We start from the raw sequence: 20,011 nt of genomic DNA, 5'->3' as shown, positions 1-20,011 counted from the left end.
ACTGTATATGCGGTAAGCTGCACCTATCTCACCTTTATCCCTATCATTCACTGTTCGCTACCTCATTTATTTGTTGGTTCTGCGATGTAAGCTACTTCACGATGTTGCACTGATTATTACTACCTCATTCACTTCGTTTAGTCATGTAAGCTGCACCCAGCCACTTTCTACACCTAGACTACACTGCTGTTACCTAGTACATTCTGATGTGTAAATTTGATTCCACCTAACCGGTTCTACCTCTCATATTTTGTACATGGTGTAAGCTGACTGCTACCTCGCATATAGGATACATTAGGTAAGCTGCACCTAGGCACTGTTTGTTCCTGGATTGCACCTAGGCACTGTTTGTTCCTGGATTGCACTGACTTCTACCTCTTATACTTTTGGTCACTCACTAGTGTCATTCCTTTGCCCTGTAACTAGCGGCTGACAGTTTTTATTGTCGTCCTATCTCCTACACCCAACATCACAGCCTTTCTAAAATGGAGCTCAACGGCAAGCACACTTTTAGAATTAACTACCCTTCCACACTCACCAAAAAAGCCACTAAACTTTTTAAACATAACTTCTTGAGGTCGCACCCTGAAACACCCTTTGCCGACACCTACTTCTCACCGGGCAATGGAGCCCTGAATACTGATATCATCTTCCACACCTCACGCAGAGCCCAATGGAGAAAAGCGTTCCTATCCCTACTCACCGTCTCCACCACCAGGAAAACAACTCATGGCCTAACTCTCTCTATCACACCTTCCCACCTCTTCCCTGGCAGGACTACCATTACTATCTACAACAATGGGATTGTCCTAATTCAATCCACGGACAAGAACCTGGAACTACTAGACAACCTGTTCCCCAAGTTCAAAGAGCACCTTTCCAAGCTGCGGACCCCCACCCAGAACTCCACCAGCACTATCACCCCTGACGTCGCAGCCCCCGCCTACAACACCTCTACCCCCAGCACCCCAGTAAATGGCCCACCTGCTAATGCCCCACACTCCCCAATGACAGTCACAAATCTCTCCACCTCATATAATAGCCGCCCCTCTAACATGACCCCTCTTATCCCCACTCATACCCCCTCCATCCCTCTCCCCCCTGACATAACAACTCCCACCCACAACACGCCACCATCAGAACACACCACCGCTCGGAGTTTATCCACCCCCCCCTTCCATCCCCCCCACGGCAGACGCCTCTCCCTCCCCAGCTCCCTCCCCACTCCCACCCACGAGTATCTCACACCTGACACAACAACTCTCACCCACAATACGCCACCATCTGAACACACCACCATTCGGAGTTTATCCACCCCCCGTCCCATCCCTCCCACGGCAGACACCTCTCCCTCCCCAGCTCCCTCCCCACTCCCACCCACGACACTCTCACCCTCCCAACAAAAGATACAGAACATACCGCCTCCCTTACCTTAGCATCCCCCTCTCTCCCACCTCCTATTCTCAGCCCTCACTACCCTCCTGTCTCCCCCACTGTCTTCAGCCTTCACTCACTCTTCTACTCACCGGCACCGTCTCCCACTGACGTCACTACCTATGCCTCCCACCCACCGCCTACTTCACCTACTTCACCGACACCCCTCGCCCACAAACACGCCCACACTTTGAATGCCATCCCACTCATTAGCACCGCAGAACATTCCAACAACGCTAGTAGATCTCCCCCCTCGATACCCTGCCCGCTTTCCAGCTCACTACTCAACCATTCACCAATGGCTCTCACCACCAACACCATCCCCAATGCACCTCCTGACCTGACTTTATCCACCCTCCAACAAGTCAAAGAGGATATTCTACAAATCAAAAAAGATGTCCACGCAATCAAAGACCTTCTCTCCTCACAGCCCAGTCTACCTCCCACCATCCCTCTACCCTACAAACGACGCACCCTCCCTACATACCCTCGCCTCCAACGACACCCGCGCTGGCTGACTATCCCCGTTCGCAATAACTCCCACCGCCCCGTCGTGTCCTCAACCCATTGTCGGACCGCGACCTATGCTCTCTCCTACGCTCTTATGGCCCAGGTCCGGTAAAATACATATCCAACACACACATCCCCATACCCACAATTCTTACAAACCCTCTGAGGCTCCCAACACTCAACAACAGAGGTTACGTCCCTAACAACCTCAGAAAAGTTCCCCTCACACTAGAAAGCTCGGCCACCCTTCTCTCTCCCAAACTCAAATGCATCCTACTCAACTGCAGATCGGCCCAGAGACACTCCTCCGACATCGCTGATCTCGCCTCAGCTATGGATCTGGACCTAGCCATTCTAACGGAAACGTGGCTTACTGAAGCCTCTACCCCGATTATGGACATACTAGTCCCCCCCAATTATCACATCATTAGGCTGGACAGGTCTCCTGGCAAGACGGGCGGGGGAATTGCATGCATTTTTAGGAGCAACCTCTCCGTTACTAAAGTCACCTCCCCCTCCCTTTCCTCCTGTGAACTCCTCTGCCTCGACATCACCAGCGAGGGCAAACAAGTTTGTGCTTTACATCTCATCTATCACCCGCCTGGTGACAATCTCATATTCACCCAACAACTCATGGACATGATCACTTCCAATGCCGGTCGGCAGACCACCCAAGTCTACCTGGGTGACTTCAATCTCCACTGGAACGATCAGAAAGACACAGTGGTGAATAGTCTCAAAACTTTCCTTAATGCGCTTGACCTCACCCAAATATGCGATAGACCAACACACGACAAAGGCTCGATACTCGATCTCATCATTGCCAAAGAGAACTCTACACAACTGGAGGCGATTCTACCCTGCGACTGGTCAGATCACCACATTATCACCTTCTTTATCAATGAAAAAGTTAAACCTAACCCGGCTCAACCAATCAAATCCAAAACATGGAAAAGGGACATGAAGAATCTTAACCCCTCTACCCTGCCTCCCCACATCGGCAATCTCCTCCTTCCCCCTTCAGGTGCCTCGGATGTTCAATCACTGATCGACCACTACCTTGACTCTATGAATACAATAGTCAATGAAGTCGCCCCACTGCAACTGAAGAGAGTCTCCACCAAAATTTCTAACCCCTGGTATGATGATAGACTCAATGACGACAGGCGTACTATGCGAATGGCAGAGCGCACCTGGAGATCGGACCCTTCAGCACTGCACCTCAAAAGGCTTAAGAACAAGAGAAATGCATACTTCAGGAAAATAAAGCGCACAAAGTCGGACTTCTTTAGCCGCCAGTTGGACCAAGCAAAAAACAGGCCAAGAATGCTGTTCGAACTAATCAAGACCCAAACAAAGACACAACCCTTACAATCAAACAGCACAACAAGCGACACCCCACACTGTGAAGCCTTCTCTGCTTTCTTTAAGCTAAAGACTGACAACATTAGAAATGACCTCATCATGGATGTAAGCCGATTCCCCAACCACACCAGAATGGCTACCACTCAACCTAAAAACAAGGCATCTTGGCTGTACTTCGATACCTACTCGGAAGAAGCAATACACAAACTGCTCTGCACCTTGAAGCCCTCTAATCACCTCACAGACCCTCTACCTGCTAATGCTGTAAAAGACTTCATCCCCTTGCTCCTCCCTCTCTGGACCAAAATCATCAACAGTTCCCTGCAACAAGGCCTCATTCCAGACTCCCTCAAGGTGGGGCAAGTCACGCCTATACTCAAGAAACCTACAGCTGATCCGTCTGACCTAAACAATTACCGGCCCATCACCAATATCCCCACCCTGGCCAAACTGCTGGAGAAATGTGTCCAACTCCAACTAACAAAACACATTGACCAATTTGACCTCCTCAACCCTCATCAATCAGGCTTCCGAGCGAAACATAGCACGGAAACAGCTATGACACACATAATTGATGACGCCCTCCAAATTCTTGATCGCAATGAGTCCTGCCTCCTCATCCTTCTTGACCTCTCATCAGCATTTGACACGGTCAAACATGAGAACTTGCTGGAGCTGGTAAGCACTAGAATGGGTCTATCGGGAACTGTTCTCAAATGGTTTTCGTCCTTCCTTCACAACCGGTCTCAGAAGTTCAAGATCGACAATGTGCTATCTACACCTGTGCCTGCAGATCTAGGTGTTCCACAAGGATCCTCCCTCTCCCCCACACTGTTCAACCTCGTCATGGAACCGCTCGCCACCTTGCTCCAAACTTCCAATGTCCAATTCCATATGTACGCCGACGACACACAACTTTATCTAAAGCTACAATCACCGGAAGATATCAAACATCTGAATTCCACGCTTATTAACACTCAATCTTGGCTGGCCGATAATCACCTCAAACTAAATGCTCTGAAAACTGAGTTCCTACTCATCTCACCCCCGGCGAAAATTTCCACCACCCAAACTTGGCTCAATAACCTAACAGCACTCAATGTCCAACCTACCATCGTGGATTCGGCGAAATCCCTAGGCATCACACTCGACGCCAAGCTGAACATGCAGCAGCACGTTAGCAAAGCCACAAAAGCAGCTAATTTCCAAATCAACACACTTCCAAACTGCTGTACAAGCTTTAGTCATCCCTCGAATAGACTACGGAATTGTGGCCCTCAGCGGACTCCCGCTATCCACAACAGCACCCTTAAGAGCCTCCCTGAACGCTGCCGCGAGACTCATTACTGGCTCAAGAAAACATTCGCATATATCCCCAGACTTAAAGTCTCTAAAATGGCTGCCTTATGAAGCCAGAATACAGCTAAAAATTGCAGTTATGACACACGCGGCCGTGCACCACAATGCACCCAACTACCTCGCTCAAAAGTTGTCTATATCAGGAGGTTCGAGATCCAATAGATGTACAAAAAATCTACTCCTGAAACCTCGTAGATTCCGGAAAGAGAAAACATACAAGCGCTCCTTCTCAGGAATGGCACCCAGGATCTGGAATGCGCTCCCTCCTGAAACCAGGCTTATCTCCTCCACTGCACTCTTCAAGAAAGAGGTGAAAACCATCCTTCTGGCCAAGATCTCCTAAACTTTATATGTGCTGGATCAGAGACTCTGCATTGCTTTGTATCACTGTTCACCTTGTCCTTTGGCACTATACCTCTACTTGATGGGGACACTACTACGCTACTCTCTTACTACCGACCAATATATGATACACGTTGGTTTACTGATTCACTCTCCCGATGCCCCCACTCAGTGTTCTCTCTATACTAAAACATTGGTATAAGCCATCCACACACCCAAGGTGTACCTGAACACCTCTGTAGTGGGATCAATGACTTGTGCCGTCTTATATTACTTGTTTACCTGATTGTATATCGATATGTTTTATGTATGTTATTATTATCCTACCATGTTAGTGACTATTATACTGCTCCCATTATCTCTGTTCATTCCTACTGCCCCTGTCCTGTCTTTGTGTGAAGCGCTCTGATATCTGTAAGGATCTTGTTCGCGCTATATAAAACTTTGAATAAATAAATAAATAAATAAATGTGGGAGACGAAGCCTGGGTGGACCACTATACTGTAATTTCCGGTTCGGTAAATCCGAATGATGATTATTCTATTAGCCTTCAAACAGATACACCAATCACTTTTACAATGGCAGAGGTGGAAAAGGGATTAAAACAGTGCAGCAGCTCTAAGGCTCCAGGTCCTGACGGTGCTCCAATTGACTTTTTCTTTGAGCCATTGGGACTTTGGATTCCACTTCAAACTAATGTTTTTAACGCTATTGCAAAAGGCCTTATACCTGCTTCTTGGAAAACTACGGTAATTATACCGATTTTTAAAAAAAGGAGACAAAGCACTGCCACAAAATTATCGACCAATTTCACTTATAGACGGCACCTGCAAATTAATGGGTTGCCTTGTCTTAAATAGAATTGAGGAATGGGCAGCTGGCAAAAATATTTTAATTTCTACAAAATATGGTTTTAAAAAAGGGATGGGGACATTAGACCAGTGTCAAAATCTAAACCTAATTGCGGCAAAATATACTAACGCAAAGGATGGGAATACTTTTATGGCATTCATGGATCTCTCCGCCTCGTTTCATTCAGTTTCACACGAGAAATGATAGTTTATTTTAAAAGAGATGGGTGTGGAGGAAAATATTATAATTTTTATCAGACAGTTATATTCTCAATCCACAGCTTGTGTCAGATACGGTTCCCAGGGTGAATGTACAAGAGCTTTCCAAATTCGCCGTGGGGTTGGGCAAGGCTGTGTTTTAGCTCCTCTTATTTTCTATGTACACTAATGGGGTAGAGTCAGCAGTAAATGTGGATGTTATCGATGTACCTAGGGTAAGTAAGAAACAACTTCGCATACTAATATACGCAGATGACGCCGTCTTGGTGGCAAGAACTGGCGCAGCCTTACAAAAATGTATAAATAAATATGTGTCTTATATGGCGGGCCTAGACTTGCAAGTAAATGAAACTAAAACATTTGTTTTAATAGTGGGGAAGCAGCCAAGAGAATTACCAACTTTTTACATTGCCACACGAAAAATTGAAATAACAAAAACGTTTTTACATTTGGTGTTACTTTTCAATAGTGAAGGGACATGGAAAGACATGGTGGCGAATAGAGGTAACGCCTTAGAAAAAAAATACCATGGCCATTCGATCTTTCCCCCAAAAATTGGGCACTAAACCGGTAGAACCAATTTAAAAAATCTATGGCACCAGAGCTGTTGCTTCTGCTACATAGGACGCAGGCATATGGGGTATAGCTAATACCGATACATTACAAAAAAAGGAAGATATATTCTTTAAAAAGTTATTTGCTATCTCCAAAGGCTGTTCCAATTATATTATACATCGAGAATTACAAGTACCTTTTGTATCTGACCTGACTTCTTTAGCCCCAGTTTTATTTTGGCATTCAATATGGATGAGAGATACAGTAGGATTTACCCAAGATATCATCCAAGATACTGTTGGATAAGGTAAACAGAGTCCCTTGGTTGTGCTACGTTAAAAACACACTGATGAAGTTGGGTTTAGAGACCCTGTATTTAGATCCATCTGTCTGCAGGGGTACACCCAAAGCTGTAATCAAGACATGTGCTTAAGAATGTAGAAAAAATGAAAGAGAGAATTTAAATTGTGCTAAACATATAGTTGTATTATACTTAGCCCAACCGTGTATTTTGGGAGAAATTAATACATACCTGACATTTGTAACAAGCCCCCGACATAGATTTATTTTGTTAATGTTTACATTAAATTTTATCCCCTGTATGTTACGATATCCAGCAAGGACCTATTCAGAGAATGAACTTCCTGTTTGTCCCTGTGACAATATATCCATTCAATCTAACTTACATTTGCAATTTTTTTGCAAATTCTATTAATGTATTCAGAAAAAGTATATTTGTCCATAACTGTTAAAATTTAACTTTGTTCAGTGCTGTCCTGCCCTGTTTTTCCTCCAGATGCTCCTATTCCATATACCAACTATTGTGTAGCATCGTACTTATGTTCAGCTCTATCAAAAATTAGGTTAGTGAGGCATTAGATTTGTTTAAAGAAAAAAGCATTAACTAATACTTTATAATAACTGATTGGGAGGAAACTAATTCAATAACTATTTTTAAAATGTCTTTTATAACTCATATATTCGCAAAAATCAATGTACTTTATTAATTTAATTGGTATTGTTTACAAAGGGAATGGTTAGTACTTTAATTACTATGCACTTTATGAGCTACTAATAAGCTAGTCTGAATAACTTAATGAACAGTATTACTATCTTAATTGGTTCTTGCCTGTACATTTCTGTGATGTTTTAATTATACTGTTATGATGTATCTTTCTTATATATTTTGAATAATGTATGATCTGTATACTTTTATGACCTTATCAATTAAGATCGAATAAAATTACTAATCAACCAACCAGTCACATATACCGAAACATAATGCGTTATACCCCCCCGCTGCAGCCCTTGGTAAGAGTCGCCCTGACGAAGAGTTTTGGCCAACGGCTCAATCACCATGGCAAACAGCTGTGGCGAGAGCGGACAACGCTGCTTAGTACCCCTCTCTATGTCGGAAGAGTTGGATATGAATCTATCCACCCTAACACGGGCAGTGGGAAAGTATACAGTAGTTTTGTCCAGGAGAGGAATCTGCTACAAATGCCCATACTGGCTATTGAAGTGTAGATCATTTTCCAACTCAAGGAACTGACAGCTTTCTTGCTGTCAACCGCCAGGACGGTGGCCTTGGAGTAGTCCCCAAGTGGCGAGTGCCGTGCATGAACAAGTTGTCTAATATTAGTGATGGTACTACGATTCGGGATAAACCCGGACTGGTCGGGGTGCATCAGGATCGAGAGTCGAGGCAGCAATTGAGTGACTAGGATCTTACTAAATATTTTGTAATCCGCATTTATTATCCCTAGTGGCTTGTTGGAGGAGAGTTGATCCACCTCCTTGGCCTGTTTAAGGAGACAAACATAGCCTCTCACATAGTGGGGTGGGGAGGCATCACTCCCCTTCGCAAAGTTATAAATATTGTTTAATGGAGGAGCCAAAGTATCCACAAAGGTTGAAAAAAACTCAATAGGAAGTCCATCCTTTCCCTGTACCTTTTCCCTGGTCAGGGACTTAATAGCCTCTCCCACTTCCTGAACCTGTACGAAACAAGACATTTATGCCAAAGAAATTCATGGCTGCAAGGGTTCCCATTGTTAAGTGTGATACCTTCAGCTAATCATGACTTCATACGCAACTGCAATTTACTGCTGGGATTTGCGAGCATACAATTACAAAGTTCTTTTTGAAAAAAATCTTTTTACTGATCGCACATATAATTACAATGTTAAAAGCAAACTTTCAAGTCTCAGAATAGAATGTAATGCCTAGTAAAAGTTAGATATTTCTATGGCAGCTACAAATGTAAACACAACAGCGGCACCACCCTAATGTAGTTAGGCAAAGAGTGTTGAAAAGCATTGGTGAGCCAGCTTACATCATCAAGTTTCAGTTGCCTTAGAATGCAGGGCTGCAAATTAGTGATCCTCCTGGACCTTAGTGCAGCCTTTGACACGGAGAATCACCGTGTCTTGATCCATCGGCTGGCCAGGGCAGGGCTCGGGGGCACTGCCTTAGCCTGGATAGAGTCATTCTTGTCGGGCCGTACGTTCCAGGTCTGGGATGGCAACTCTCGTTCTGATCATCTTCCCCTTCTAAGTGGGGTGCCCCAGGGCTCCTCACTTAGCCCTACCCTTTTTAATGCTTATATGGCCCCTTTGGAAGATGTGGTTGCCCCCTTTGGCATCAAGATTGTGAGTTATGCGGACGACACGCAATTGGTCGTCACTCTCTCACATCTTGACCAATGCTCAGACAATCTGCTACACTGCCTTCAGGAAATCCATCTTTGGATGTGTGATTCCTCACTCAAACTTAACGGGTCTAAGACAGACATTATGCTGCTGGGGAAAAAATGGACAGCGATTCCATCTTCTGTCTGGCCCGTTACCATGGGTGAGGTTCCCGCTCCCAAAACAGAAATCAAGAGCCTAGGGGTCTGGCTCGACCAGGACTTATCCATGAAAACCCAGGCAAAAAAACCAGCAGGAACTTGTTTTGGACTTCTACGCTCTGTCCGTAAGATTCTCCCTTTGCTTCCCCCTCTGTCCAGGAAGCTTCTAGTCCAGGGATTGGTACTCTCACGACTGGACTATAGCAATGTGATCTACCTAGGGGCCCCTGAAGACACTCTCGGCAAACTTCAACGAACACAAAATGCGGCAGCCAGGATGCTGTTGGGCCTTCCGTCCCGAGCCTCTGCTAGACCAGCGCTCAAAGCCCTTCATTTGCTTCCTGTGCGAGAGAGGATCGATTTTAAAGCTATGTGTATTGCCCACAAGCTTATGAATGGGCAAGGGCCTACGATTTTAGCGGGTCTGGTCACCCCGTACAAAGCCTCAAGATCTCTTCGCTCGGACAATGTTATGTTATGTTATGTTATCCAGTTTTTAAAGCGCAAACAGCTGCCCCAGCAACGGGGCGTCCCGGCGCTAACCCAACCAGTACCTGAGGGGTGAAGGAGGATAACCAACAGAGGACTAGATAAGGGAAAAGAGATGCGTTTTTAATTCTTTCCGAAAGGCAGTTAAGTTGGTTAGGGTGCGGATGTGTAGAGGCAGGGAGTTCCACAGTCTTGCCCCCAAGACCTTGAAGGAACGTCCACCCATTCTACACAGCTTGGAACGGGGGACTGTCACAAGGTGTTGTCCTAAAGAGCGTAGAGTACGCTGAGGGGTATAGGGAACAAGGAGCGGGCGTAGGAGTTCAGGGCAGTCCGAGTAAAGAATTTTGAATGCCGTGGTGAGGGTTTTAAAATGGATGCGGGATTCAATTGGCAGCCAGTGCAGATTGCGGATGGTAGCTCTGGCCGAGCACCTGCGTGGGAGGCCAACCACTGCTCTGGCGGCCGAGTTCTGAATACGCTGCATCCGTGCTAATTCTGCTTTATTTGCCCCTAAGAATAGCACATTGGCATAGTCCAGCCGGGCGAGAATCATGGACTGGATGATGAGTTGGCGGGTTCTAGAGTCGAAGAAACCGAGTATCGGGCTAAGACTTCTCATTAGGCCCACACACGTAGCTGCCACTTTCTTTCAATGAACGACTTGCAACCGTCCCCAAGTTTAGGAAGGTATGTACGGGAGGCCGTCGCTTCTCTGTGAGGGCAGCCGCATGCTGGAATTCGCTTCCCCGTGGCTTGCAGCTGGAATCATGCTATCTACGCTTCCGCAGGCAACTTAAAACCTTTCTCTTTCCTAAATAGGTCCATCTGCTCCCTTCTGCCCGTTTCTGACTTCTGACTTCATAGCGCGGGGATGCCTTCGGGTCACCAGGCGCTCTATAAATCCTTAAATAAAATAATAATAATAATAATAAAAATGTTAACCAGTTGACGAGGTGTTATGCTGCTGGCAGGGTTGTCCACCCCTAAAATGTCACAATATTAAGTAAGGAGTAAGTGAATGACTCCCACCTGAGTTATAGAATTTTCAAAAACATTTGAATATAGCACTCTTACTTAATCCATTAACAGGAATGTAAACCAGAGAGAGTCCTAACAGAGTGTGAGAGATAATAAGATTTGAAAGAGGGTAATGAGGCGTGAGGGTGAGTGAGAGTGTAATGCAATCTTTCTATGCTTAAAACAGTCTAACGTAAGTCCACTGGACACACTGTCAATGGTAAGTAACTATCTAGTATGCATTAGTCGCCTTCATATTAAATACGCTCTTTATAACAACATTTCATAAAGAGTGGAAAAAACATATATTTTGTCTATTCTGTGATAGACACAAGCTGAACAAACACTGATTAAGCACTGATATAAAAAGGTTTGGAACCCAATAAGAAAACACCACTGCAATCCACAAAACATAAACACTGAAAACCGGACGGCCTAATTATATAACATTTACATGTTTTTACTCTGAGTGTGAGTTCTCAGGTGAAGGGATAGTGCAAACTTACGTTTAAAAGCCTTGTCACATTCAGAACATGTATATGGTTTCTCCCCCGTATGACACTTCTGGTGATCAGACAGTGTACCATTTGTTGCGAAAGCCATGTCACATTCAGAACACTCATAAGGCTTCTCTCCAGTGTGAGTTCTCTGGTGTATGGATAACTCCATTTTTGTCTTGAAAGCCATAACACATTCAGAGCATTTATACGGTTTCTCCCCAGTGTGAATTCTGAGATGTGTGGCTAGTGAACCTGTTCGTGTGAAAGCCTTGTCACATTCAGAGCATTTATATGGTTTTTCCCCAGTGTGAATTCTTTGATGTCTGGCTAGTGAACCTGTTCGTGTGAAAGCCTTGTCACATTCAGAACATTTATATGGTTTCTCCCCAGTGTGAATTCTTTGATGTATTGATAAAGAGCATTTTCTTGTGAAAGCCTTATCACATTCAGAACACTTAAAAGGCCTTTCCCCAGTATGTGTTTTGTGATGTGATGCCTGATGACTCTTAACTTTAAAAGCCATATCGCATTCAGAACATTTATATGGTTTCTCCCCCGTGTGAATCCTTTGATGTATGAATAGTGTAAATTGGTGTCTGAAAGCCTTATCACATTCAGAGCATTTATATGGTTTCTCCCCCGTGTGAATTCTCTGATGCACTGATAGCTCTCTTCTTATCTTATAAGCTTTGTCACATTCAGAACATTTATATGGTTTCTTGCCAGTGTGAATTATTTGATGTAAGAATAGTGTACGTTTTTGTGTGAAAGCCTTATCATATTCAAAACATGTATAGGGTTTCTTCCTCATGTGAGGTCCCTGGTGTAAAAATAGATTTCTCTTTCCAATGAAAGCCGTATCATATTCACAACATTCATGAGGCTTCTCACTGCTGTGATTTATTTCATCTTGCAATACCCCTTGTGATGAATGTAAAACCTTGTCACATTCAGAAAATCCATATGGTTTCTCCCAAGTACGAGTTTTTTGATATACTGGGAGTGCCATCTTTCTCATGAGAGGCTTCTGACATTCAGGACAATTATGGGGGTTGCTCCCAGTAGGAGTTCTCCGATGAATGGATAGTGTCAACTTCCTTATGAAAGTCTTGTCACATTCAGAACATTCATAGGGGTTCTTCCCAGTAAACTCTTTGTGATGCACAGTTTAAGAATTCTTTTGAATGAAAGCCTGAACACTTTTAGAACCTTTGCGTGGTTTCTACCCAGTGTGAGTTCTCAGATGCTGGAATATTCATACAATTCTGTGCATAGTTACATTCAGAATATTCATATGTTTTCCCTCTGGTGTGTCTTATCTGATATTCCAATAGCTCGAAAACGTTGCCACATTCAGGACATCCATATGGTCTCTCTCAGTGCGAATTCTGATGCATAGATGGTGCAAGCTTTTGACTGAAAGCCGGGTCACATACAGAATATCCATATGGTTTTTCACCAGAGTCCTGTGATATTTTATCACCTGCTCCTTTCATTCAGAATATTGATAAAGATCTCCATTGTTGAGTGTTATGTTTTAATGATTATCCTTCCCTCATCCGTATGTTCATATGGACTTTGCTTGAGATTGTGGCTCACTTGGATTCTCTCGCCAGGTTGGGTACATTGTGTATAGATGTATTATGTTTTGAATGTTCAGCAACGGTGCAACCACCCTAACCAATCCACCATCATAACTAGCGGTGGACACCTTTTTACATTGATCTAGAATGGCAACATCCTCACCTTACGGGAATCAGACAAATATCTTTCATACGATCTGCAGATATGAAAGGAGTCTCTTTCCTGCAAGTTTTCTGGTGTCTAATCAGAGTTATTCATTCATATTGCCTCTTCAAGGATTGGCCTCAAGTTGATTTCATATTGCACAGTTAGTCGGTCATCTTTACATCGAAGATGTCACATGCAGAACATGTGCTCTCTACGGAGCATGAGATCGGACTTGTTAGAGTTCGTTACAGTGGGAAAGGGCATCAGATACGTGCGCTGCTTCGGAAACAACTGTGGGCATTAAAATATCTTCTCACATCAAAAACATTTTCAGAATTCCTTCAGTAAGTTAACTTCCCTCCACTCTGCATAACATTTTTCTAATGTTCGTGCTTCCAAGTCAGGTTCGATTGGTCGTTGCTTGAGAACATTTTAATGGAACTTTAACTGTCATGACATTTGTTTCTCCAACACACTGTGATTCCCACTCTTCAGATTCCTTTCATAATGTTTTTCTTTTACCTTCCAGAGTAAAAAACAGAAAAAAGGATTTAGGACAATAAAGCCAATAAACAACTTCAATATGGTAAAACTAGTCATCACGGTAAGAATTAACATAGAAAACAGCATACTTGTAATACGTTGACTAAACCAACAGCATTGAAAACAGAAATCTAGACATCACTGGCCAATGACTACGCTACACATTTAGACTGAAACAAAAATACAAGAGAATCAGCCCCAGAGTTACAAAGATTTTAATTGGGGTTGCATCGTTTTTTGGAGCAGCCGCAATGCAAAATCTATTTTGAGATTAACAAGGTCTTGCAAAGCCTAATTTATTTGACTGCATGGCTTTCTTAAAAAAAAAAAAAAATGTAACTTTGAGGTACCTTACATTGAGGAGGCGTTACCTGGATGGCGCATGGGCATTCCCAATCATCCATCCACTCTTTTGAGGCAAACCCATTTCTATTAATACAGATAAACATAGGTTTGGGCCAAAATGGTGCCCCTACCCAAGGCTGGCAGAAAGAGAATTCTTTTTTTATTTCTGGTCTGTACTTCTACTTTGCATGAGTACTGCATTCTGCAGCACACATTGTCATGTGCCTAGTTAGGCCCAGTAGGAAATAATACCATTCCTGTATACACACAAATCTTTTTCTTAAAGTTGCCTTCTCTTTGCCACATTAACGTTTGACACACATTTTGCATTTTTGACGCTTGAATTTATATTCGCAGAAACACCGACCTTGTTGACAGAAAACACTTTGTTAGAATCCTATCACACAGCCTTGGCATAGTGCAAGGCCTCTCCCGAGCGGAGTACAAATGTATTTATTATTACATCCATATGGCGACATAGCTATCTGTAGAATACAAACAATGGTTGCCCGATTACAATCTCGACTGAGGCAAGGATGCCATTTTCTATATATAGCCTTTTGTTTTCTAACATAATCAGAGGAGGCACTTCTACTGTCTCAATCCCTTTTCTCGGTATAGTAATGCCAGATAGCCTCTGCCGCCCATCGCTTGATGGTCAACCCTGCATACCGGTTCCTCCCTATCCGCATACAACCATGCATTGACTGTACTCAACTGTGCTGCCCAGTAGTACTTCTTAATATCTGGGACTGCAGCTCCCCTTCATAAACCCTCCTCTGTAGCTGTGAAAGGGCAATTCTAGAGCTGCCCCCATTCCAGCGGAGACCACATAGTTCCCTATCTTCTGAAAGTAGTCAGGAGGAACCCTACATGGGGTATTTTGTGGGACATGAAGAAGGCGGGCAGGGCCATCATTTTAACGAGGGCCGCTCTACCCATTAGGGATATTGGGAGGCCCCTCCAGTGTGCCACATCTGGCCCGAACCTCTCGATCAATGGAAGTAGATGATCTCTTTATGTAAATCAGTCTTGACCCTATTCCTCATGGGAACAGTCCAGCCTGAACTGCTAATAGCACAGACACCAGCACTACTAGGGGAAAAAAGTGCAAATACCAATGAAACTATTTGTCAGGTGTATGACGCCCCTGGACCCTGTGGAAGAAGAACATATGATATTTGACATACAAGCCCTTGCGATTAGATCAAGATAGACAATACTAATAGCCTTTGACAGAACTGTGGGAATCAATTGTATTTATGGGCCCAGGAGTTAAGTTAGGAGACTTATCAGATGAAGAATTATTTGAGGACAACCCATTGAGCAAAAAAGTGGCGTTTGAAATGATCATCAATCTTAGAATACAATTAAAGTACAGCGTCAAGACATATGAACTACAGTTCAACACGAGAAAATGACTGGATATGAAGACCCGAGGGCACATGATGCAGTCCTAATGAAAGGGGCAGAACCTGTATGGATAGCTCTGAAACAAGGGGCAATACTGCCCAGGGTGCTCCAATATCCCTCAGCAGAGGAGGGCTTTTTTCTAACAGCTACAAGCTTTATTAGAGCATGGAGTAACTTACGTGGGGACTTCACCTGGGAACACCCCTATCTTCCCAGGTAAGGAGGGCAAGGGAGGAACTTGAAGGACAGTACAGGATTTCTGCCCCTTGAATGACATAGTGGTGTCTGAATTTCCAGTGGACCCTGACCCCTCAGTGGTTTTGACAAACATTCCTGCAGACTACACCCACTTTTCAGAGATAGATTTGAAACATGTGTTTTTCAGCATCCCACTGCAACCAAACTCAAATACTTGACCTCATTTGCACACAAAGGGACACAGGACCAATATTTTAGACTGCCCCAAGGGTATTGTGAGTCCCACAGCACCTTCAACAGGACACTGATACATGATTTAACAAACATCGTACACTTTTGAAATATGTGCATGACATTTAATATGCAGTCCCACAGAACATATATGTAGACAAGACACCATCAGTCTCCTTTGTTAGCGGGTAGAGAAGGGATACAAAGTAGACAAAGATAAATTGCAATACGTACAAACAAAAGTGCATTATTTGGAACAACTAATAATCCATTTTGGGAGGAGAGTGACACCTGATAGGGCAGAAAGAATCAGGAACATGCCCATCCCGAATACAGCTAAGGAAATGCAGCAGTTTTTAGGACTGTGAAATTATGTGAGACAATGGCTGTTTGGTTATGCCTCTTCTTTACCTACACCATTGTTGAGCGCATTAAAAGGGTCCCAAACTAATAATGCAATTCCAAATAGGATGATGGACGGAGAGTTGATTGATTCAGATGCTCCGTCCATCACCACCCCCTTTTGTACCGCTTTTGGCCACCATAAGTGTGGCAGGGTATGCTCAGACGTGAGTCCCTTGCTCACTTTGCCACTAGATTCAAGCAAGCCGGGCTGAAGACGGCTGGAATGCCAGAAACCGGTCCTCGGAAGCTTGTTTCCGGTCCAGGGAAGGCATGGCTTGGTAGTTCGGGCTGGACTGTTCCCATGCGACACAGGGTCAGACTGATTTGCATATAGCCATGTCTGAACTGGGGTGGCAGAGTGGGCTAAAGAACGGTGATGGATTAAACCCAGATCTTTTGACTGGGTGTGAGTGATTGATTGATTCAGATGCTCCGTCCATCACCACCCCCTTTTGTACAGCTTTGAAATCTATGCATACATAGATTTTATAGCACAAGCACCGGTCCTGCGCAGGGTCTGAGTAAAAGAGTCTCTTTGGCAGTCCTAAGCATTAGTGCTTTCAGTGGGATGAAAAGTGCACAAGCCTACAGAGAGAGGGGTGGTGTTAGCTGTTTATAGCGGATATGCAATGAGGTATCATGATCTGCGCACAAGCTGTAGATACGGACTGTTCTCACTTTAAATTAAAGATAAAAGGCTGGTAAAATGTCATCAGGCAATGGTCAACAACGGGATACATAAGAGAATATTTCCAATGGTGCATTAAAAAAAAAGTTTTGCCTCATTGCCTATTAATTATATATTTTATCCATACTAATATAATAAAGAGAGAACCCAAACCTTTGAGGCGGGTAATCTCAGGAACCACAGCACCAATCACAACACCCAAGACAGCGTTGGAAAGGGCAGTTGCAGCAGAAGGACATAGGCTATGCAGACGCCCACCATATACATTTAAAAGGTAAAAGAACCGTGCCAGCAAAGTAGTCCCTTGTGGGCGTGTCTGCGTTGTGCTGGGGGCGTGACAAACGCTGGGGGCGTGTGGTACGTTATAACCCTTCATGCCATGTCTCATATCGTGTGCTAATCCCACCCTGCTCCCTTTAAATACCCCTGCACCCCATAATCATAACCCACCCTTACGCCTTACAATACCACAACACCCTTAAACACTAACCCATCTTAACCCTATAAATATACCATGTACCCAAAATCCAAACCTATCCCTAAACCCTATAAATACCCCTGTACCTCAAAACCCAAACCTACCCATGAACCCTAAAAATACCCCTGTACCCCAAAACCCAAACCTAGCCCTGAACCCTAATACCACTGAACCCCAAAACCCAAACCTTCCCCTGAACCCTAAAAATACCTCTGTACCCCACAACCCAAACCTAGCCCTGAACCCTAATAATAACCCTGTACCCCAAAACCCAAACCTACCCCTGAACCCTAAAATACCCATGTACCCCAAAACTCAAACTTAGCCCTGAACCCTAAAAATACCCCTGTACCCCAAAACCCAAACCTAGCCCTGAACTCTTAAAATACCCCTGTACCCCAAAACCCAAACCAACCCCTCAACCCTAATACCCCTATACCCCAAAACCCAAACCTAGCCCTGAACCCTAAAAATACCCCTGTACCCCAAAACCCATACCTATCCCTAAACCATAAAACTACCCCTGTACCCCATAACCCAAAACTATATCTGAACCCTTAAAATACCCAAACACCCCAAAACATATACCTCAGTACCCCAAAACATATACCCCTATACCCATACTTACCTTATCCAAACATTTAAAAAAACATGCTTTTACCATTCATGCATTTACAACGAATTTCATTGTAAATGTATGCGTGGTAAAAGCATATAAAATGTAATGCCATGCGTTATAATGGCATTGCGGAGTCATGGTACTTTCGTAATGAAAGTATGCGGAGTGATGATATGCGGAAAGAAAGTTGCGGAATAATGGGTGTTTACCCTCCCCCGGTAAGTACATTGGTGGCACGGCGTCCCACATCTCCAGCAACATACTCATATTTTTTCACCACCCATTTGAAAAATGCACAGGTCTCTCTCATTGATGGCCAGCACCGACATACACTTTTAGACACACCTCCCGCCACAAGTTATAGAATTGCGAACTTTAGAGCTGGGGATCTACGTTCGAATCTCGGCATCAGCTCAACATCCTGTGATTCCAGGCAAATCGCTTTGTCTCCCCGTGCCTACCACAAATGAATGTGTTCTTCTGTAATGTACATTGTGCTCATGCCATGGTGTCGAGTTAGCGCTATATAATATTGCAAGGAAAAATAAAGTAGGGAAACTCAAGTTCACACACTACTGAACGCGCCCTCTTTAAGTGCATCAGCAGTGCACTGTGAATCGGGGCGTTTCACAGGCCTGTCACAGATAAGAAATGCTATCAAAACGAAATGCTACAAAACAATATACTACTGGCCGGCAGCAATTCATACCCGGACAACGTCGGGACGGGCTGCTAGTTATTATATAAACTGACGCAGCTTGTGCTTTGCCCAGGAGTGAATATCATTTGCTAAATTCCTGTTACACAAGCAGAGATAAAACAAATGCACACACACAAACAGCATATTTATTAAGTCTTATTTTAAATGATGGTGACTCTGCAAAAGTTAAGTTGTGTCTCTGTAGTGGTACAGGGCCGGGTGAAACGTGAGCCTGTTAATGGTGTAGTGTGGCTCACTGGTTAGAGGCAGCAGACCCGAGAGCAGAAGTCGGCCCGGGACCAGGGTTCGATTCCCGACGCGGCAGGGTAGTGGACCTTGGTCAGCGGACTCGACAATTCTCGCTTCGGTGCTTACTCTAATCAGGGATCACACTCGGCAACTCTGGGCATTAGCTTGCCTAATCTCCACAACGGCCCCACCAATTCCAGGGATGCCTGACTCCACCTTGGGGACTCCCAGCAGGGACCATCCCACAGGGAAAGCCAGGACGGGTTCCCCAGAGTTATACAGCGCCGGGACGCCCCGTTGCTGGGGCAGCTGTGCGCTTTACAAGTATACTACATTTACATTTACATTTCATTTACATTTATTGCAACAGCATGGGGGCATTGGCCTGCTCGCCCGGAGAGAGGCGCTTAATTACCCATGACAAAGGAAAGGCAGATGGCCGCGCTGGGTTGCACTTTTAAGATCCCCTTCTACTAAAAGTCGAGCAAGCTCGACCTAAAAAGCATGAGCCAGGGAATGAGGTTAAAGGAATTAGACAGACAGAGAGAAAAACAAGAGATTGAAGAGCTATAGGAGAAAATCCAGTGAGCGAGAAAGAGTCACTTAATGGGGAGGGGAAGAAGGAGGAAGAGAGAAAGGTAGAGGAAAACAAAGGAAGAGAAAGAGTTTGTGGGAGAAGGAAAGTGTTGGGTGGGACTGATGAGATGCAAAGATGATAAGTGTCCCATAATATGTGTAAGAACACCAACAAGGCCTGACTTTCACAAAATTGCATTATGGGACTTGTTGTCCAACAATTACACAGGGATGCTTGCAACTAGAAGCAGAGGCAAGATGGTGCCCGAACGCGGAGACGTGTCGGACGAGTGAGCTGCTCTCTCCTCTGACTCTCAGGCTCACAGACTATCGATGGTGA

General features: G+C 44.4%; 2 protein-coding genes across 2 annotated transcripts in view; both read right to left on the bottom strand.

Annotated features, from left to right (window-relative positions):
* Positions 1–7,150: 7,150 nt before the first annotated feature.
* The window catches only part of LOC144821611 (uncharacterized), a 150,518-nt gene continuing 137,657 nt past the window's right edge, over positions 7,151–20,011 (bottom strand). The window contains 1 exon segment of the mRNA XM_078678845.1: positions 7,151–12,267. Coding sequence (XP_078534971.1) covers positions 11,446–12,267 — 822 coding nt within the window. The 3' untranslated portion in view covers positions 7,151–11,445.
* Positions 13,677–20,011, bottom strand: part of LOC144821960 (uncharacterized) — a 98,492-nt gene continuing 92,157 nt past the window's right edge. The window contains exon 6 of the mRNA XM_078679097.1: positions 13,677–13,748. Within this exon, the coding sequence (XP_078535223.1) occupies positions 13,677–13,748 (72 nt within the window). The remainder of the gene's footprint in view (positions 13,749–20,011) is intronic.

Source organism: Lissotriton helveticus, chromosome 2_2 (assembly GCF_964261635.1).
Source record: "Lissotriton helveticus chromosome 2_2, aLisHel1.1, whole genome shotgun sequence".
Taxonomy (NCBI): Eukaryota; Metazoa; Chordata; class Amphibia; order Caudata; family Salamandridae; genus Lissotriton; species Lissotriton helveticus.
Note: the sequence above shows the minus strand (reverse complement) of the source record. Positions and strands in the feature narration are given on the sequence as shown.